Source organism: Plecotus auritus (genome assembly GCF_963455305.1).
Source record: "Plecotus auritus genome assembly, chromosome: 7".
Taxonomy (NCBI): domain Eukaryota; kingdom Metazoa; phylum Chordata; class Mammalia; order Chiroptera; family Vespertilionidae; genus Plecotus; species Plecotus auritus.
This window is the reverse complement of record NC_137774.1, coordinates 24,286,885-24,309,316: the sequence shown is the minus strand read 5'-3', so window position 1 is coordinate 24,309,316 and position 22,432 is coordinate 24,286,885. Positions and strand designations below refer to the sequence as shown.

The 22,432-nt window shown below is 40.5% G+C and overlaps 1 protein-coding gene across 1 annotated transcript in view; it reads right to left on the bottom strand.

The window, feature by feature from the left end:
- AATF (apoptosis antagonizing transcription factor) overlaps nt 1-22,432 on the bottom strand; it is a 92,036-nt gene that overhangs the window by 19,568 nt on the left and 50,036 nt on the right. Inside the window, exons 9-11 of the mRNA XM_080677972.1 lie at nt 10,328-10,395; nt 8,416-8,496; nt 1,660-1,731 (exon numbers count right to left, since the gene is read on the bottom strand). Of these exons, the coding sequence (XP_080534098.1) occupies nt 1,660-1,731; nt 8,416-8,496; nt 10,328-10,395 (221 nt within the window). The remainder of the gene's footprint in view (nt 1-1,659; nt 1,732-8,415; nt 8,497-10,327; nt 10,396-22,432) is intronic.

Genomic DNA, 22,432 nt, shown 5'->3' with positions numbered 1-22,432 from the left:
ATTATAATTCACTAAATAAAACAGGAAAGCTGATCCATACTAATATAAATGAATGGTAGAGAAATAAGTAATCTTACAAAAATACTACATTATAATAGATTAGAGGCCCAGTGCATGAAATTCATGTATTGGGGGTGGGGAGGGGAGTCCCCTCAGCCTGGCCTGTGCCCTCTCGCAGTCCGGGACCCCTCAGAGGATGTCCATCTGCCGGCTTAGGGGGATCGGGCCTAAGCCAGCAGGTAGACATCCCTCTCGCAATCCGGGATCCCTCGCTCCTTACTGCCCGCCTGCTTGCTCCTTACTGCTTGGCTCACTGCTCCTTAGTGCTCCCGCCACCGCCGCTGCACTAACTAGCTTCTAGCTGAGCAGCGCTCCCCCTGTGGGAGTGCACTGACCACCAGGGGGCAGCTCCTGCGTTAAGCGTCTGCCCCCTGGTGGTCAGTGCGCACCATAGCGGCAGGTCGTTCCACCATAACAGTTGCTTAGGCTTTTATTATATAGACTAGTAGCCTGGTGCATGAAATTCGTACGGGGTGGGGGTGGGGGTGTCCCTCAGCCTGGCCTGCACCCTCTCCAATCTGGGATCCCTCTCGCAATCTGGGACCACTGACTCCTAACTGCTCACCTGCCTGCCTGCCTGATCGCCCCTAACCACTCTGACTGCCGGCCTGCTCACCCCCAACTGCCCTCCCCTCCTGTCCTGATCGCCCCTGACCACCTCTGCCTTGGCCCCGCCACCATGGCTTTGTCTGGAGGTCGTCTGGAAGGTCTCTCAGAAGGTCTCCTGGTCTAATTAGCAATATTACCCTTTTATTAGTATAGATAGAAGCCCGGTGCATGGGTGGGGGCTGCCCTGAAGGGGATCCTGGATCAGGGTAGGGGTCTCTTAGGGGGGCGTGGCCGGCCTGGGCAAGGGGCTGATGGCCATTTGCAGGCCGGCCACGCCTCCATCGGGGCGGGGGGGAAGTCCCCACTGGGGGGTGTGGCCGGCCTGGGCGAGGGGCTGAGAGCCATTTGGGGGTGGTTTGCAGGCCGGCCAAGCCCTTGGCTTTGTCCAGAAGGACATCTGGAAGGTCTCCCGGTCTAATTAGCATATTACTCTTTCATTAGTATAGATTGCCAGCTAATAAATATAGAAGGAATTATTTTTAAAATGGTTATCCCTGAATTCTAATATTATGAGTATACATTTCTATTTTGTGTCAGCTTTATAAAATGAGCACGTACTTCTTTTATAAAAATACTTTAAAAAAAACAATCCTTAGCAGCAGCCTGAACACGCATAACATAATGCACATCTCTATAGCCATTTTTAAAAGGACAGCATATGCACAAAACCCCTGAACATAAATCAAGTGCATGTGCTGTCCTGACCTGTCTGTCCTAGACAAGAGCTCAGGTGCACTGAGCAGGTGGCTAAAGTTAAAAACAAAACAAAACAGCAAAATCAAACAAAAATCCACCAGAGGTAACAATGAGATGTATGGAAATTTTGTTTTGGTTTTACAGTAATTATGCAAGTGACAAGGACCCTTGCTATGATGCCAATGACAAATGGTTAACTGATAAGAAGAAATGGAGAGGGTGACGGGCTGTAGAACAGGTCAATATCAGGCTGTCATGAAGCCATTTGAGACACATAATTAATCTATTACTTACCTGGCGTCATCATTCATTGTGGTATGGTCAATAGGTGCCATGAAGCTCAGTAGCTTGCTAAGGACATGAAACCTAAATAAAGCAGGAAACAGGCAGCAACATTAGTAACTATTAAACTAGAAAAGGAAGCACATTCTATGAGCTAACAAACTCCACAAGATTGGGCTCCAGAGTTGAGTAGAGAACACAGACAGGCATGTAACACTCACAATTACAGAACCCTTTTCCCTCAATGCTATAGGAGAAAAGTCTGGTAACAGCACATTGTAAATGACAGTTCAACACAGATCCATTTATATCTCAGCCCCCCCCAAAAGTAGATACACTGTATCCTTAGCAATATACTAAACGTTACTCCCTTAAACATTACTCCAGATAGTTATACAAATTATTTTAGGTTTGTTCACATATTTCTGTGGGGTAAATTGTGAGATGTGAAACTGCTGGTGAATTGAAAGCCATACATATTTAAAATTAAAAACTGAGTCAAAATGCCCTCCCAAAGGTTATGTCAATATGTAAGAGTAGCCCTAGCTGGTTTGGCTCAGTGGATAGAGCATCAGCCTGCAAACTGAACGGATCCAGGTTCATCAGCCTGCAAACTGACCGGTCCCAAGGGCACATGCCTGGGTTGTGGGGTTGATCCTCAGTAGTGGACATGCAGGAGGAAGCCAATCAATGATTCTCGTTCATCACTGATGTTTCTATCTCTCTTTCCCTCTCCCTTCCTCTCTGAAATCAATAAAAATATATATATGCAAGAGTATAACTTTAGGGTGTCCCAAAAAAAATGTATACACACACTTTGAATAATTATAAAAGCAGTATTTACTAAAATACATTTCATTTTCAAAATTGGGCTATCAGCTGTTAAAGATTGTACATATTTTCTGGAGGATACCTGTATTTACCTAACCTTTTTATATAAGTAAAAAACATAAATACTGTTAATAGATATATTTTAATATCTTAGGTTTCACCAAATTTGGTGTCCATCTAAAAATGAATACTATTGTTGGCGTGTCCAAAGACAGTAATTCACTTTCTGGACAAAGACTATGAACTATACTCCATAGCTGTGTTGTCTAATTCAGTAGCCAATGGCCACCTGTGGCTACTGAGCATTTGAAGTGTGGCTTATCTGAACTGAGATGTGCTATAAATCTAAGATACACCTGTTTCTTTTTAGTTTTACAATGTGGCTGCGAGAACATTTAAAATTACATATGTAATACATAATGTGTGTGTGCGTGTGTGTGTGTGTGTTATACACACACACATATGTATATATTTTAATCCTCACCCGAGGATATTTTTCTATTGATTTCTAGAGAAAGTGGGAGAGAGAGGGAAAGACAGAGAAATATCGATGTGAAAGAAACACATCGATTGGTTGCCTTCTGCACACCTCCCCCCTCACCAGGGTGCAGGCCAGCAAGGAGTTTGCAACCGAGGTAAGTGCCCTTGATTGGAATTGAACCAGAGCCTTCGGTCCCTAGGCTGACACTCTATATCCACTGAGCCAAACTGGCTAGGGCTGTAATACATATTTTTATTGGATGGCACTGCTCTGTGGAATACCTTTATACTGTAATACAATATAGTAACTATTAACTGCATGATGAAAGACAAGCTTTAAGAAGTAATCAGATTAAAGACATTTAGTAATGTGTGCTTAAAGCAATGCATTTCATCTAATCTTAGTACTGCTGAGGATGAATGCATGTTTTAGTATTAAAACACCTTTTACCAACCATACTAAGAAAAGATAAATGTAATTTTGTGCAGAAGAATAGAGACACAGTAGACATCTCATTATTAAAGACCTGAAAATTTAATTCATTTACATTACAGATCCTGATTAAATCAGTCAAATCCACTTACATATACTGCTATGTAAAATACTGATGATAATCAATAGTTATAATTATTTCTAAAAATCAAAATATTCTTTTTTTTTTTTTAAATCCTCACCCAAGGAGATGCTTAGAGAGAGGAAGGGGGGAGGGAGAGAGAGACATCAATGTGAGAGAAACACTGTGTGCCTTCCATATGCTCCTCAACCAGGGATCAAACCCTCAACCCAGGTATGTGCCCTGAGTGGGAATCAAATATGCAACCTTTTGGTGCACAGGACAATGCTCAACCAACTGAGCCACTCCGGCCAGGCCAAAATATTCTTCTTTTTTTGTAAATTATTTTCCAGTATCCAACCAGGAAGGTGCCATGCCCAGTCTGACCAGGCTGATGCCACTGACCTGCTATCATTTCAACTAATATTTCTACAAGGTAATGTTCATTGTTGTTACGACATTTCTGGAAATCTTATCTTTCCAACCCTATCACAAACAAAGTGCAAAACTTGCTCAATTATAGAACCTAGTATCAGTTATGATAACTAGTTGAGGTCTAATTTAAGGAAGTATTCATAATATTCTCATCTAGCCTGGGCCACTTGGTTTAATCTTTCAGGGCAGAATGCTAATGTAGCCCAGCTGTCATTCTGGCGCCTGCTGTGGCCACTTGGTCCTGCCAGAGAAACAATTCAACATCCAGAGGTTATATGCATGGGCTCTGGAATCAGACCAATTAGCTCAAATCCCTGTTTGATACGAACTAGCTCTGTAATGCTGGGTAAGTTGTTTTCTTTGACCACTTTACATGAATTAGCTAATTTAATCTGCACAACAACCTATGAGATGTGACTTTTACTTCATTCCTCATAGAAGAGGAAATTGCAGCTCAGAGATATAAAGTTACGTGCCCCAGGTCTCAAGGGCAGTCAGTGGAAGAGTCAGATTTCAAACCTAGACAGTTTAGCATCACAGCCTGTGCTTTTTCTATCTCTGCAGGGCCCAACAGTGAGAGTTTCATAAATGTTAGTTATCACTATTGCTATTAATAAAGATCATTCTCTGATTCTGACCACATCCCTCATGTTTATGGTCGAGAGCCAGGTGAATACAGATGACAAAACAGAAAAACCAAAACACATGACCACATTCATTACTTTTCTTTTTACTTTTTATTTTGCAATAATTTTAGACTTACAGAAAAGCTGCAAACATATAGTAGAGATTCATATTTAATTTCACCCAACTTCCTGTAATGTTAATAATTTACCTAAACATAGTGTAATTGTCAAAATCAGGAAATTAACACTGGTATAATACTATCAACTAAATTATACACCTTATTCAAATTTCACCAGTGTTCACTCCAATGTCCTTTCTCTTTTCTAGGATCCAAGCTAGGACCCCACATTGCACCTGGATTTCTCAAGGTTGTGTTAAATTCAGCACATTAAAAAACTGAATCTACTTCCTCCCTCAAAGACAAAAAATCGATTTCTTCTTGCAGCTTCCCTCTGAAAACTCTTGAGAGTCAACTCTAACCTTCTCACTTTCCTTTATCTCCTTTCATCTTTCTAAAATGCAACTGAAATGTGATAACATCCCTCTGCCTAAAGTCCTAAATGACGCAGTATAGTCTACAGAGTCAAGTTCAAGTTTCTTCAACTGGCTATGATCTAGCACTCACTACTCATACAGCTTCATTTCCTACTCCACATTCACTTTAAGTCTCTCCAAAAACAAATTAATTGCAGTTCCCCAAATGGCCATGTATACTCTCAAGACACATTTTTGCAAACATTATTCTTTTTGGCATTTCACTGGCTAACTGTTCCTAGACTGCTCAGTGTGAAGTGTGGATGCTGCACCTTACAGAAAGTCTCCCTGAGCAGTCTGAGTTCACCCAGAGTGAGTCAGGTAATCCCTGTACCAGGATGGTCTCTACCATAGCACTTCCCATACACCATCACTTATTGGCTAATTGTCTGCCATGTCTCCAGACTACATGCCCCTCGAGGGTAGAATGGGTCTTACCCAGCTCCTAACATGGCTCCTAGAACTTCAGAAGAAACCCTTCTTATCTTTTAAAAAACTCCTTATCTTTTTATGTTTAGTCCTGTTTAAGCAGAATGTCTATCTACTGCTTGCCTGTTGTCAGATAAGATGTCAAATGCCTCTGGACTTATGGAGATTTATAATTTCAATCACTATCAAAATGCTACAAACACAGAAATATATTAGTAACACGTACCTCTGATGAACAGTTTAATGAGGTTTAATAAATATAAGCAGTTGCTATTAAAACAAAATCCTTTTTCTAAAAATTTAACCTAATAAATAACTCTGATAAATTCATTTTTTAAAATATATTTCTTTTATTTTTAATTGATTTCAGAGAAGAAGGGAGAGGTAGAGAGAGATAGAAACATCAATGATGAGAGAGAATCACTGATTGGCTGCCTCCTGCACGCCCCCCACATGGGACTGAGCCCGCAACCTGGGCATGTGCCCTTGGCTGGAATCGAACCCAGGACCCTTCAGTCCGCAGGCCAAACCAGCTAGGGTGATAAATTCATTCTGATTTGGAAAACAACAGACCCGTAGTTCTCCTGAGGTGTTTGCCATGCTTACTTCTCCAACACTCATCCAGGTTTCTTAATCTGTGTTATGTTTAGACTCACTGCCATTTCTCATTACCTGATGAGCATGTTCATTTTATTGTCATAATCATCCAAAAACATTTTCTGGCTGACTAATGTCTATAAGGCACTATAGCAGATAATAAGGATGGAATTGTCTTAAAGAATAAAGCAGCATAATTCTTGCTCTCAAGAGGCACACAACTGTAGCTACTTGTCCCAATAGTTTTAAAATTTGTAACAATAAAATATGTAGAAAAGGCATTATTTTCCTCAATTCTTTTGAAGAGCATATATTTGCAACAGGAATGCCAACAGATACACACAAGAGAAACAAAAGAAACTAACACTGTCAAATGCTTACTATGTACCAGGCATTTATACATTATTTTAATCCTCTAACCAAATCTTGTTGTTGTTTTTTGCTTTAGTTTAAATAGGTTTCCTTTATTTGCAACCTAAAAAATTTTAACTAATTTGGACATGGCCTTTATATTTAAGCTCATAGTGCAATGGGGAAAACAGATCCGCCCACAAACTAGGCATTTAATACACTGTATAAGATATTATGAGACAACAGAGAGGAAAATAAGGAAATAACTGATGGAGTTGGGGAAGGCTTACAACCAAAGTAATGTCAAATCAAATCTTTAAAGTAGGGATCATTATCTCCACTTAATAAGTGAGAAAGTGAGGCCCAGAGAATAAAGAACAAGCAAAATTATATAGCCAGACAGAGCCAGGATTTGAACCCAAGTCTTCTAATTTGAAATCTTGGGCTCCTCCCTCTAGAAAACATGTATTGCCTCATACAGCTATAATTTTTAAAGCACAATACTGGAGAAAAATCTGATCTCAAAATTAAAGAATAAGCTTGGCCAATTATAAAGTACTATTAGTAACTTTCTTTTTCAAGTCCGTACAGAGGTGGCGTGTATAGAAGAGACATGTACAAAAGAGGCATGCATGTGAACCAGCAAGTAAATGAACACTAGAGCAGGAGACAGGCCCGGTCTTGGAGTAATAATAGCAATAATAATGGTGGTAATAATGGCAACAAATATTTATACTATGTACCTGGCCCTGTTCTAAGAGTAGCACATATACTTACTCTCTTAATCCTCCCAGCAATCCTACAATCCAGTACTACTATCACCCCCATTTTACAGATGAAGGCACTAGCACAGAGAGTTTAATGGTTTTGTCCAAAGTAACTACTAGTCAATGTCAAAGCTGGGATTTAAATTCTGGCAGTTTGGCTCTCGAGTACATACTCTTAACCATTACTCTAAAAACGAACCTGGGGAACTATGAAGATTTGGAAATTTCAACACGTGAAAAAAGGTAATTTCTGCAAAGTTATCGAAAAATAAGCATTTCCTGAGAAGTTCTGTTAAACACTCAAACAGGTTCATTAAAGTAGTTGTGAAATCTGCTTCTCTGAAGGTATTTAAAAATGAGATAGATCCACATTTGTCCAAAGGGAATTTAATGACAGGCAGGCTCTAATAAGGATGTGGGATTAGCCACCTGCCTAAAACTGTCCTAACACAATGAGTTTAAGAATTTTTTTCAACGTGCACCTGAATTACAAGTAGTTTCTTTGTCACGGAAGCTTTGTGTGAATGATATAATGTAATACATATAGTTAAAGGAATCTAAATCTAAAAGCATAGATTTAAAACACTCCTATTCTCATTCCTTTTTTTCTCTCTGCATATTTGTAAGACACCTTAAAGAAATCACAGGGTTGAGAGTTTTCCTATAGTCAGAAATTTCTTGGCTTTCTCATAAAAATTATATTTCTTATCTCATTTAAGCACGTTGTTAACATTCTCTGGAATCTTTAGTTATAACTTTTTAGCATAGTGTGTACATGTAAAGCATCATGAAATGAACCAATATAATCCTATTCTAAATAAGACTCCAAAACCATAAATTTTATAGCATTCTACAGAAATCACTTTTTAAAACTAAGACATTTCAACTATCTTGCCTTGTTTACTTATTTCTCCTTCAGAGAAATGCAGATATTACATAACCTATCCATTTACAAGAGTAGAACAAAAAAACCATAAGACCATTATTTCCATTTTAGAGTAAGGAAACTGGGTCAGAAAAAAGTCTCAAATATTTCAGTTATTTTTCTGATCCTTAAAAACAGAATCACCAGAAGAAATAATAAAATGACATAATAGGCAAAAATGCAAGAGAAGAGAGATATTAACATAATATGTTCAAATTTTTTCTGAAAAGTAACTCACCGAAGTTTCCGTCCTTTGCTGGCTTTCCTATCTACTTTCTTGTGGATTTTGCTTCGTAACTTCTGGATTGCAAGCCACTGCCTGGGAAATTCACAAGCAATGTTATGCATCATCACTAACAGAAATAGTTATACGTATTGACAAATTGGAATTTTTCCCACTAACAACCCTGCAGAAAGAAATCATCAACCTACATGAAGTTCCTCAAGATAGTCTGGGGCCAAAGTGACTAATCAATTGAAGAGGATTTGTGCAATGGTAAAAAAACAAATGGCAGCTGGGAAATTCTACAGCAAATTTGGTTAACAATGCTCCTTAGTATTTGGAGCTGCTGTGACAAGCACTAAATAAATCTACCAGTCTATAGAAAAACCCATCAAATTGAGTACAGCTGCTTGGGTTTGCTTTTAATGTTTTAGCTGTGCAGCAAGTTCTATTACTAATATTGCAAAAATCCTGGTGTGGTTTAAACACATGAATTCTTTAAATCTAATTTTGCCTTTGTTAATACCCAACTGCTTTTTCTTGTGCTTTCCAATTTTTGCTAATTTTTAAAATAATTATCCACTACTGATACCAGTTTTACAGTAACTTTACTATTTTTTATTTAATTTGTGATATTTCAGAATATGTTGCTAAAAGGTAAGGGTTCTCCTCCCCTCTCCCCAGTATAAGCTCAATACCACAGTCACACCTAAAAAAAGTTAACAATAATTCCTTACTATCAAATATTCAGTCAGTCTTCAAATTTTCCAGATTGTCTCAATTTTAGTTTGTTTGAGTCAGGATCCAAACAAGATTTACATTTTCTACAATCATTTTTGATGAAAAGGAATTAATTTTTCAAATAAAAGATACTGGGCTAAAAAACTTCATAAATTGCTCATATGAACAAATGGGGAAAAACCAAGAAGGAGAAACAGTAGCAGCTCGTCATCTTACCTGATTTATACAATGAAAATTCAACATCAGGGGAAAAAAAAAACTAGGGAAATCCAATTACTGTAATCTTAATATAATCTTAATTACCATAATCTATTTTATTGTAAAGTGAGATAAATGTACAATATAATCACCACTTAAATACAATTTATGCTATCACATTAAATTTATAGTGAACAGCTCTCTATAACATTCCAAGGAGACACAAAATACCAACAACATCCTATCCTAAAATTCAAATAATGTTTTACTCAAAATTATTTCATCAACACAAATTTTTCTTTGCATTCTCCAAATGTTTCTCTGCACAGAATCTACTCTGGCACTTGCAGCTTTTGTTTCCTTTCAGGCTTTTGCAAATTATGGCTCATGGCTATTTAAATGTACACTATTCATTAGGTAGCACTCTAAATGCCCTTTTTATTTTCCAACCACAGGATGAAGCATACACACAAGAGCCTTCCTTCACTACTTTGCATTCTCCCCTGACATCTGGGTAATGCTGCCACGTTCCATTTCTAATTGTGCTGAAGCTTTTACTGAGGGGTGGAGGTCTAAATTAGGGCAGACTCTAACAAAGCAGATTCAACTACCAGCAAGGAACCTGTTGTACGCAGTGCCACATCTGACAGCTGAGAGCACACATTTTGGGTTTCTTTTTATCCACTGGTCAGAGATTGATACAGATACAGTCACAATCCAAATCAGAGAGCATAGAGCATAAGAAGGATTTTGAAAAACAAACCCTAGAACAAATACATATTTATAATCTCTTATTCAAACTGCACATAAGGGAATGCAGGGTAAACAATTAGGGTTTCCATCACTTTGTCTTTCTAGCTCTTATAATCTTACTCAACTTTTATAATCATAGGGCCAATCATTACCTTGGAGGCAGAATTAAAGGAAATCAAAGGGAGAAACTATTATGTAGGCTGCTTGCATAAATAGAAAGCCATATCTAAATTACCTTCCCATGGCCACCTGATCATTGGGATCCAATGAGCTGGTCTTCCGTTCTATGAGTTCTCGAAGGAGCTAGAGGGAAAAATAAAGCAACTGGTTTATTTATTATCTCCTAGCACCAACTAACTTTAAAAGGGCACCGTAGGAGTTTTGAATGGCATAGCAACATCTCTAAAACTACAATCAATAAGGGACAACCCAATGGCAAGAGCATGACTGAATTCCATTAACCCTTTCATATTTATATATCCTTAAAAAGGTGGCTAGAGCAATAGCTGAGAACAGAGAAGTCCATTTGGAAGACTTATTGTACTGCAGTTCATTTCAAATGGATCAATGAATCAGCAACATCCCCTTCATTGTTTTTATGATTAGTTTTGTCCACCTCATCGATATCAATGGAGAATCTTTAAAAGGTCAGGTGGGAAGGGCTATGTGGCAAAAAGGAAGATGCATCAGCTTCTCACCAATAGGATCATGGTACATAGTTAACTTCTGACCTATAATCTCCAGCAGTCAGGAAGGTCTTCCTCAGGCAAAAAGCCTTTATTATATATAATTAAAGGTGTGGACTTCATTCTCTTGCTTTCCATAGCTAGTACTCTACCCTGCTAACTATTAAGTGATTTAACCATATATGACACCAACACATTCACAGCCACAATAATTTTAAGAGGGAACCTAAAGAAAGACATATGTGTGCTTTACAAATACAACATAGAAAACCGGTCTCTCATCCTATACAATTAACTTCATAGGAACTCTATCCTACTCTTCTACTCTCCTCTTAATCCTGGGTAGTCCACTGCATGCAATCAGAGTCTACATCTGTATCTTTTATACAGGCCTGACCATTTGCACTGGGTCTTAAAGTCCTAGGTAAAGAGAAGCAATGGATTTAAAAGGTAAACATTAAAGGAGGAGAATTTTAAATTACAATAATAAAAATGCATATCATCTCTCCTATACAAGTGCTATAAGTATGCAGGGGAATGGGAACAGAGATTAAAATTCCAAAAATATTCTATGAGAAATCTAAGGGGAGACACCAAAATAAACTAGTTCCTGCTAATCATCTGTCAATAATACTGGTTTGACTATAAAACTTGTTTCTTCACAATAATAAGTAATTGCTTCATAGAGGCATGGCAGCAATATAGATATTTCACCAAGTTAAATAACTGAAGTCTGTGGGAGGATAGAGGAGGAGGAATAAATTCCTATGAAAGTAGTTCATGCTCTCAATTTCATTTGTGTAAGTAGTCACTGGAAGAAATAAAACAAATTTATAAAAATATTAATTTCCAAAAGGGAAAAGGATATCTCAATTGCAATTAAAGAACTGCTTGTGATGTTTTTTCATTTGCTTATTTTAGACACTAATACTATAGCAATTACGTTTAAAATGCGGGGACCAGAGGCCACTGGTTTATTATCACTAGAAAACAGCAAGCTATTTCTCTACCCTGTTTATCTGATTGATTCCCAACACCTTTCTGGCAGCCAATCTATCAGTTTATCTCTCCTACTTCATCACAGTCACTTCTGGCAGCTAAATACAAGATCCAAATCCAGTGTTACACAGACATACGACATAGTAAACCTCTCTAACACTGCTACTCTGTAAACAGCTGCCCTTAAGGCTAAGCAAAAATGGGCTTCTGGTCCCTAGTCAATATGTTGTCAAAAGCAAGGTTGGGAGGGAGAAGAGGGAGAGGTTAGTAATAAAAAAATAAAAATAAAATTTTTTAGGTAAAGAAGAAGAAGAAGAAGAAGAGAAAGAAAAAAATAAAATATAATGGAATGACCGCATCTCACTGCCCTTACCTTGTTCCAGTCACATAAGAAATTACAACCGTTCCTGGTTTTCCTAATCAGCTCTGATCCCTTGAGACTGGGGCTGTCATGGCCACTGGGAGCAAGTGCTCATGGAAGGCTGCCCCAGCACAAAAGGGGTGATCCTCTGGAAGAAAGCCCCATATGTCCTTCCCAGAGGCTGAAAACAGGAGCCGCACAACTGCAGTGGATCCATTACACTTGCAGTGGCCTCTGCAATCCAAACACCAGGATGGTGCAGTGTTTACTTTCCAGCACTCTGGGTACTTTACATATGCTGGTTTGCATTTTCACTACCCAAGTGCCTTGCATGGCTATTCTTAGTCATTCGTGATTAGGAAGATGGTTTTCTTGGTCTATCTGGCTGTCTTGTTTATTCAATCCAATATTTCAAAAGATCCTGTTGTGTGTACGGTAGTAATAAAAAAGTAGCAAGAAAATACAAGTAAACTATTCCCATGGCTATTACTATTTCCCACAGCTATTACTATCACTGGGTTTAAATTTAATTAGGAAAACTGCTTTCAGAAAAGTTGCAGGAAAAAAATGAAGCTTTAGGGATATTACTGAAGAATTCAATTTTGCTCTCAGTTCAATTTTTATAAGCTGAACTTTATGAACAAACTTTCCCATTAAAATTCATGTTTTGGTTACAGTTATTGGGGCTTTTAATTTTGACAATGATGACACAATATTTGTAATTTTCTATGTGACTCAGGAAATGGAGCGATGTGTGAAATATTTTTGTTCTAGCTTGTTATAATTCCTCCAGAGAGTCAACTCAGAAAAGCTGGATTGTTTCTCAAGTTCTAGGGGAAAATCATAGAGTTAGGTTTCCAGGTCAGCCCACAGAAGCCTATTTAACCCATAACAACATACATGAGGAATAGCATTGCTAGTATTATGCAGCATCTAATCAGCATTTATAATACTTTCCCTAGAAAAATGTATGCCAGAATCAGTTAAAAATGGCAGCTTGAACACATTAGTTTATTTCTTCTCCCTTCTCAAGCCTCTAAAAGACAGTAGAGGAATAAAATAAATGTATTAACCCACAAGAAAGAAGAGAAAGGGAGAGCTAATGAGAGCAGATTTTCATAAATTTTTCAAAGACAGTCAGGAGGTGGAGGAGTAAAAGGAAGTTATCACTCAAGTACCCAGAGGGAATAAGGTGGGGGTGGAGCTAATTAGGCTGACAGAAGCCTAGGGAGGACGAGCTCTTGGAGTGGCAGTTACCACGCAAGGTGGAGAAGGGGAGGGGGCAGAACTACTGGGCCCTCTCCATTTACCCCCTCACCACTTCCTCTCACTGGAAAGGGGTGGGAGGTGGGGGGGAGGGGGCGCGGTAAGGAAGTTTTATTCTCTGGAAAAATTGAGCCACAGAAGCTCCAGACAGAGAAATAGAAGGCACTGAAGGCTGGGATGAGGCATAAGGGAAAGGCACTGTGCTCCTCTCTGGGCCCTTCGGCTTCCTTCCCATATCCTGGGCACAGAATGTTAGCACCCACATATTAAACCATCTAGGCAGCAGAGCAGAGGAGGAGTCTTTTCTGGAGAGACTGCAGGGCTGATCCATGTTCTCCCTTCCCAGAAAATAATATGTCCAAGTTCTGACATTTGAGAATATTCCAACCAAAAGAGGTGAGTTCACAGCACAATTATAAAGGAGCCAAAAAGCTATGATCAGTTTTCAGAGGTATTTTTGAATGCCTTCCTCTTAAATATGAAGAGACAGTTAAGGATCATCAGCATCTGAAGAAAGCCTCAGACATAGACCAAAACAAACAGGGAAAAAAAGGGACTCAAAAAAGCAATTGGGGGGTGGGGGGTGGGGGGGTGGGAAGAAAGGAGGGAGGGGAAAAAATACACTTCCATAAGAACACGATGCTGAGAAAAAAAGTAAAACAAGAAATTAAACACAAACAGAAAAAATTTAATTTCAACAGAATGACTGGAAGATAAATATACAAAAATCTTTCAGATACAAAACCAAGAGGTGAAAAGATAATATCCCCTTGCTTATTTGTGAGAAAAAAAAAATCTGGAAGACAATCCAGAATGTCAAATATCTGACTAACAAAGGCTGGGAGAACATTATTTAAGAAATAATGAAAATTTCCCAAAATTGAAGGACAGGAATGAACCTACAAAGATCTAGTACAATGAATGAAAAAAGATTTTCCCAAGACACATCATCGTGAAATGTGGAACACAAGAAGCGAAGAGAAGATCCTAAATGACTAGAGAAAAACAGGTCACATATTAAAGAGGGTGACCACATGTCCCAGTTTACCCCAGGTTTATGCTGCTATCTTAGTATTCTTTCAAGGCAAGCACCTCAAGTGTCCCAGTTTTGACAATAAATTATATAGTCATTTAAGGAATGAAAATCTAAATGGGATTAGACATCTCAATAGCAACAGCAGACACCAGAGGACAGCTGAGCAATGCCTTCAAAATTCTAAGGAAAATGACTTTCAACCTCAAATTCCATACACAGCCAAAGTGTTAAACAAGTATGAGAGTTACATAAGACATTTTCACACATGCAGGGCCTCAACAATTTACTTTCCACATACTCATTTCACAGGAAGTTGTGCTTCAGTAAAATGAGAGCATACAGCAAGAAAGAAAAAGAATGAGATGTTCAGAAACAGGTCTAACTCAGGAAAGAAGCTAAGGGCAAGACCATAGATGACAGTGGCCCAGGGAGCAGCCATTCCAGAAGGAACAGAGTCCAGGGAACTCTGGAGGAAGGTCTCCGGGGAAAAGACAGAAGTTAATAGGTTATTTTATATACTTGAGACATTTTGAGTAAGTGGGGGGAAAATACCAAGAGATAAACAGGAAACAAAGCAGATTGTTTTAAAACAGTATTAAAACTGGTAGTATTAGCTCTAGAAAACAAATTTGTGAGGAAATGTAGTAACAGTCTATTACTTGTGAACATTTATTTAGTCATAACAGTGCAACACTCGTTTTCACAAAACTCTTGACAATGTACATGGAGAATGCAGAACTGAAGTGTGGAGGGAGGGCATATAGGAGAGCTAGGGCCTCACTACCAAAAATCAAGAAATGATTTGATAAATGACTAAAATTGACATATCAACAGTAGTATATATTATTTTTAAATATGCAAGTAATTAGGAAAATAAATAAAAGTATGGGAAGTTTTTACCCTCTAGGACTTCTTAGCACCCTACTATTATAACATTTCTTAGGAAATGGAGAAGCCAAGAAGAATGTGTCAGTATTAATTCAGCAATGCCCAGAGAAAAGATATAGATGTTTCTGAAAAATCTTCCCAGGCTGCAAATTCACACAGAGAAATTTTACAATTCCTACAAGGGGGAAAAAGAGCAGGAGGACTGAGAAAATACAGATTAAAACCCTTAGAATATTTTTCTGTTTTCTAAACATGACAATATACTAGAAATAATACTGATGAACATTTATTTTTATTTGCTGCAGATAATACAAATAATTGTTAACAGCTCTGAGATATAATTCACTTACAATCCATCCATTAAAAATGTATATAGTGTATTTTAGTAAATTCATAGTTATGCAATCATCACCACATTTCATTTTTTACATTTTCATCCCTACCCCATATCTATTAGCTGTCATCCCCAGGACACCCCAGCCGTATATTCTCATAGCCTTAAGCAACCACTAATCTTTCTGTCTTTATGATATGCCCATTCTGGACATCTATCTATACTATCTAATAAAAGAGTAATATGCAAATTAACCATCACTCTGCTACACCCACAAGCCACACCCACCAGCCACTCAGGAGCGAATATGCAAATAAACCCAACCAAGATGGCTACGGCCACAGAGAGCAGGAGGGAGGCTTGGGTTTCCCCGGTGAAGGAGGAAGCCAAGCTTTCCACCTGCCCTTGCCGGCCTAGGCCTCCACTCAAGGCTATGAAGTTTCAATGATAGAAGATACATAAACCCAAACATAAATGGTGGCAGCCATGGAGCTGGAAAGAGCAGGAGGCTAGGGTTGCCAGTGCCGATGGAGGAAGCCAAGCTTTCTGCACACCCTGGCAGGCCCAGGCCTCTGCTTAAGGCTACAAAGTTTCAATTATAGAAGATACATAAAACCCAGTAGAAATGGCTGCCGCCACGGAGCAAGCAGAAGGCTTGGCTCCGCTCCAGGCTACAAAGGTTCAATTGTAGAAGATAAATAAACCCCAGATACCAGGGCCTCTGCTTGGGTCACTGGGAGGGCGTGGCCGGCCTGCAAACCACCACAGGCTCCTCGCCCAGGCCACCCCACGCCCCAAGGGAACCCCCACCCTGATCCGGGACACCCTTCAGGGCAAACCAGCTGGCCCGCACCCGTGCACCAGGCCTCTATCCTATCTAATGAAAGAGTAATGTGCAGATTGACCATCACTCCAATACACAAGATGGCTGCCCCCATGTGGTCAAAGATCCTGCCCCCGTGTGGACACAAGATGGCCGCCACAAGAAGGCCAGCAGGGGAGGGCAGTTGGGGGCAATCAAGCCTGCAGGGGAGGGCAGTTAGGGGTGACCAAGCCGGCAGAGGAGGGAAGTTGGGGGCGACCAGGCCTGCAGGGAAAGGCAGTTGGGAGGGACCCAGGCCTGCAGGGGAGGGCATTTAGGGGAAAATGGACTGGCAGGGGAGCAGTTAGGCATCAATCAGGCTGGCAGGGGAGTGTTTAGGGCAGCTGTGGGCAAACTACGGCCCGCGGGCCAGATCCTGCTGTTCTATCCGGTTCTCTTGCTCTCCCCTCCGCTCCTTTACTTTGAATTTATATTAGTTCACACAAACACTCCATCCATGCTTTTGTTCCGGCCCTCCGGTCCAGTTTAAGAACCCACTGTGGCCCTCAAGTCAAAAAGTTTGCCCACCCCTGGTTTAGGGGGTGATCAGGCTGACAGGCAGAAGTGGTTAGGGGCAATCAGGAAGGCAGGCAGGTGAGCAGTTGGGAGCCAGCAGTCCTGGATTGTGAGAGGGATGTCCGACTGCCCGTTTAAGGGCAGTCGGACATCCCTTGAAAGGTCCCAGATTAGAGAGGGTGCAGGCTGGGCTGAGGGACACCTCCCCCCCGTGCACGAATTTTGTGCACCGGGTCTCTAGTATATATATAAAACCCTAATATGCAAATAGACCTAATGGCGGAACAACGAACAACCGGTCACTATGACGGGTGCTGACCACCAGGGGGCGCGTGTGGACCATGGCGGGCGTTGGCCGCAGCGGGATGGTGGAGCAGGTGAGCAGGGGTGCCAGACCAAGGCCAGTCGCTGTGATCAGGGTGAGCCTGTAGTGGTTACTGGAAATTCTTTGCTTCCGCGCCATGTGGTCCCACCCGGCGCTTGCACCTGCTGCCGGCACTGGCCCCACTTGCACCCACAGCCAGCGTTGGAGCCGCCACTCGCACCTGCTGCCAGCACCCGGCACCAGTCCTGATCCGCTGTCAGTGGGTGCAAGTGGTGGCTACCGGCCCTGATCATCCCTGAGGGCTTCTCCACCTCCCCCTGCTCCTGAGGTGTGATTGGGACAGCAGCTGCCGCTCACACCCACTAGTGGTGCCAGCCCCACTTGCACCCGCTGCTGGCACAGGCCCCAATCGCTCCACGCCATCAGCGGGTGCGAGCGGGGCCGGCGCCGTCAGCACGTGGGAGCAGCAGTGGCGGGAGTGGGGCTGCCGGCTAACAGGGGACCAGGGGCTGTGGTGGGAGGGGCCAGGCAGGGGCATAGAGGATGGGTGGAGACCTGCCCCTGTGCCCACTGCAGCCTCGCAGCCCACAATTCCTTTCAAGGTGCACAAATTTGTGTACTGGGCCCCTAGTTTCATATAAATGGGATCATACAATATATGGCCTTTTATGACTGACTTCTTTCATTAACATGTTTTAAAGGTTCATCCATATTGTGGCATGTGTCAGCACTTCATTCCTTTTTATGGCTGAATAATATTCCATTGTATGGATACACCATATTTTCTTTAACCATTCATCCATTGAAGGACATTTTAGTTGTTTCCGTTTTGTGACCATTATGAATAACTAGAGGCCCGGTGCACAAAATTCGTGCATGGGTAGGGTCCCTAGGCCTGGTTGGCGATCAGGGCCAATTGGGGCCTTCCAGCTGCCGGCCGGGGCCTCCCTTCCCCGGCTGCTGGCTGCCGGCTGGGGACTTCCTTTGTTCCATGCTTCCCCCTGGTGGTCAGCACACGTCATAGTGAGAGACTGAACTCCCGGTCTCCTGATCGAACTCCCAAGGGGACAATTTGCATACTAGGCTTTTATATATAGAGATGCTGCTATAAACAATCATTACAAATTTTTGTGCAAATATATGCTTTCATTTCTCTATACCTACAATGAAATTGCTACGTCATACAGTTACTCTATGTTTAAAATTTTAAGGAACTGCCTGTTTTCCAAAGTAGCTGCATGACTTAGCGTTCCCAGCAATGTTTGAGAGGTCCAATTTTTCTATATCCTTGCCAGCGCTTGTTATTATTTTACTTTTTGATGATAGCCATCCTAGTGAGTGTAAAGTATTATCGCATCTTTCTATGGTTTTGATTTGCATTTCCCTGATGGCTAATGAGGTTGAGTATCTTCCTGTGCTTATTGGCCATTTGTATATCTTCTTTGAAGAAATGTCTATTCAGATGCTTTGCCCATTCTTTAATTAATTTTAGGTTGTCTTTTTATTGTTGAGTTATAAGAGTACTTTATATATTCTAGATATCAGTCCCTTATCAACTCCCATTTTGTGGGTTGTCTTTCCACTTTCTTGATGGCATTATCTGCAGTAGAAAAGTTTTTAATTTTGATGTAGTCCAATTTTTTTCATGTCATTTGTGATTCTGGTGTCCTATCTAAGACACTGCTGCCTAACCAAGGTTATAAAGATCTACTCCTAAGTTTTCTTCTAAGCATTTTATAGTTCTTATATATGAATCTATAATCCATTTTGAGTTAACTTCTGTGCATGGTGTGAGGTAGGGGTCCAATCTCATTCTTTTGCATGTGGCTATCCAATTGCACCATTTGCTGAAAAACTATTCTTTGAATTGTTTTGGCACTCTTGTATAAAACCCAAATAATTTTTATTTTTATTATTTTTAAAAAAATATATTTTATTGATTTTTTAAAGAGAGGAAGGGAGAGGGATATAGAGTCAGAAACATCGATGGGAGAGAAACATCAATCAGCTGCCTCCTGCACACCTCCTACTGGGGATGTGCCCGCAACCAAGGTACATGCCCTTGACCAGAATCGAACCTGGGACCTTTCAGTCCTCAGGCCAACGCTCTATCCACTGAGCCAAACCAGTTAGGGCAAAAACCCAAATAATTTTTAAAGCATTTGTTTTTATGGCCACATATTCCCTGGCTTTCTGAATTTGTGACCCATAATTATTGATTCATACCTCTCAGGCTTCCCTGGCTCATAGCCACAGATGCATGAGATGGAGAAAAGCTTGAGGCAACCCTCGATTTAACTTACGTAGCCTTGCTGAGTCAGGATTTCTCAAACTCTCTCCCCAATACATAGAGAGCATATGAAAGAAGTAAAGTCAAAGCCTCTTACATGTGTTTCTGTCCCTCTGTCATTGAAATATAACAAAAAGCAGACTCACAAGGCCTGGATTTACTCTTCCCTCAGCTTCCTCTCTAGTTCCCATAAGAATTCTTAGTGAAAATATATCTATTTCTGCTCTGCCTTCTACTTTATCACCATTTTTTTTGTTCTCAGCTCTCCAATCTTTCAAATTATCCCCAAAAGGAGTCATATGCAATTTCTATATACTATATTTGAAGTGTACAAAAAATAAATCCACATATACTATAATTTCAAATCGCTGGGAAGGAATGACTGTACATGCCTATAGTATAAAATTGCCACAAAATGATCCACTCCTCGTGGGTAACTTTTTTCTGTTTCCTTTCTACATTGCCTATTCATTCCTCAACCAACTCTATACTGTCATAATATTTCTACCTCCATTATTATACTGAAACAACGTATGTCAAGAATTCCAGATATCCATATCTAATGGACATCTGTCTTTACTCATCTTATCAGACTTCTTGAAGCAGCAAGTGACGCTAGACATTCTCACCTTCCTAAAACATTTTTCTTAGAATCTTTGAGGCACCTCCTTTGCTTTACTCCACATTCAAACTTTAAATGCTAACATTCCTCAAGAGTCAGTTCCAAGCTTTTTTTCTTCTCACTCTATATGCTTTCCCCAAGTTTCATTCTATTCTCAAGGCTTCAATAACCTAAGAGTTATCCCTGGAATTCCTTTTCCTTATGCTCAATATCTAATCTATCTCCAAGTCTTATATATATATGATCCACTAATTCAGGAATCTGTCCATTTTTCTCTATCTCCAATGCCTATATAGGCTATTATTTTCTTTTAAAAAATATTTTTATTGATTTTAGAGAGAAAGGGAGAGGGAGAGAGAAATATCAATGATGACAGAGAATCATTGATTGGCTGCCTCCTGCACACCCCCCACTGGGGATCAAGCCCACAACCTGGGTATGTGCCCTAATTGGGAATCGAACCGTGATCTCCTGGTTCATAGGTCGACACTCAACCACTGAGCCGCGCCGGCCGGTCAGGCTTTATTTTCTTCATTTATTCCATAAATACTTATTAAGCACACTAGGAAAATAATGAAGAATAAAACAGACATGATTTCACCTGCATTAGTATAATTTCCTTAGTAAAATGTACTCTTTCCCCTCCTCCATTTTGCTCTCCTCATTATAGTCAGAGTAATATTTTAAAATGTAAATATGCCAGAAGATAAAATTCTTATTACAGCCTAAAAGCCCAACATAGTCTGGCCCTTTATCTACCTCTCCAGCCTAGCCTTCCACCTCCACACTCCAATCCCACCAGTGTTTGCTCTATACCTGAAATGCTCCCAGGCTCACTCCCACCACAGAGTCCTTTTGTATACACGCACTACATGGAACATGCATCCTTAACCATTTACCTGCTTATATCCTACTCCTTCTCTACTCATTCGTTAAATTTCAGCTTAATCATCTCTTCCTCAGGGAAACCTTTCTTATATGCAGCCCTCAACACACAAACACACTATGTTTTTGGGTTGTGAGCTCAATCCCTGGTGTGATGTGTGCAGGAGTTAGCCAATAGACGATTCTCTCTCATCATTGATGTTTCTGTCTCTCTCTCCCTCTCCCTGCCTCTCTGAAATCAATAAAAAATGTAATAAAATATACACACGGGGGGGGGATTTTTTCTGGGGAAAAAAGATAAAATATTTACTTTATTACACACACACACACACACACACACACACACACACACACACACACACATATTCCTTGTCACTGTTTTTAAACAAAAGGATTACATTGTATAATACCCTGATTCTAATCCAGAGTACAACTATCCACCTAAACAACTGAGGGACCTACTTGTTTTTATCATTACCATTTTCAGCAATTCCTCCTCCCAAACAATATTCTCCTTCTAAAGGATCTTGCATAGGACTTAGAGAATGGGTGGTTTGTTTTAAGTGGGTGAGAATTACCTTTTTTTATTTAACTATCTCAAGAGTACCTGAATTTAAAAAACAAAAACAGCCCTGGCCAGGTGGCTCAGTTGGAGCATAGTGTAGTCCATACACCAAAAGGTTGTGGGTTTGATCTCCATTTGGTGCACGTATGGGACGCAACTGATCAATGTTTCTCTCTCACATCAATGTTTTTCTCTCTCTCTCTCCCTGCAAAATCAATAAAACCATATCCTTGGGTGAGGATTGAAAAACAAAAAACTGCCCAGCCTGCGTGACTCAGTGGATAGAGCGTCAGCCTGTGGAATAAAGGGTCCCAAGTTCGATTCCAGTCAAGGGCACATGCCTGGGTTGCAGGCTCAATACCCAGTGTGAGGCATGCAGGTGGCAGCCAATCAATGATTCTCTCTCTTCACTGATGTTTCTCTCTCTCTCTCTCTCTCTCTCTCTCTCCCTTCCCCTTCCTCTCTGAAATCAATAAAAATATATTTAAAAAAAAAAAACACAAAAGAGCCCTAACCAGTTTGGCTCAGTAGATAGAGCCTCGGCCTGTGGACTGAAGGGTCCCGGGTTCGATTCCGGTCAAGGGCATGTACCTTGGTCGCGGGCACATCCCCAGTAGGGGATGTGCAGGAGGCAGCTGATCGATGTTTCTCTCTCATCAATGTTTCTAACTCTCTCTCCCTCTCCCTTCCTCTCTGTAAAAAATC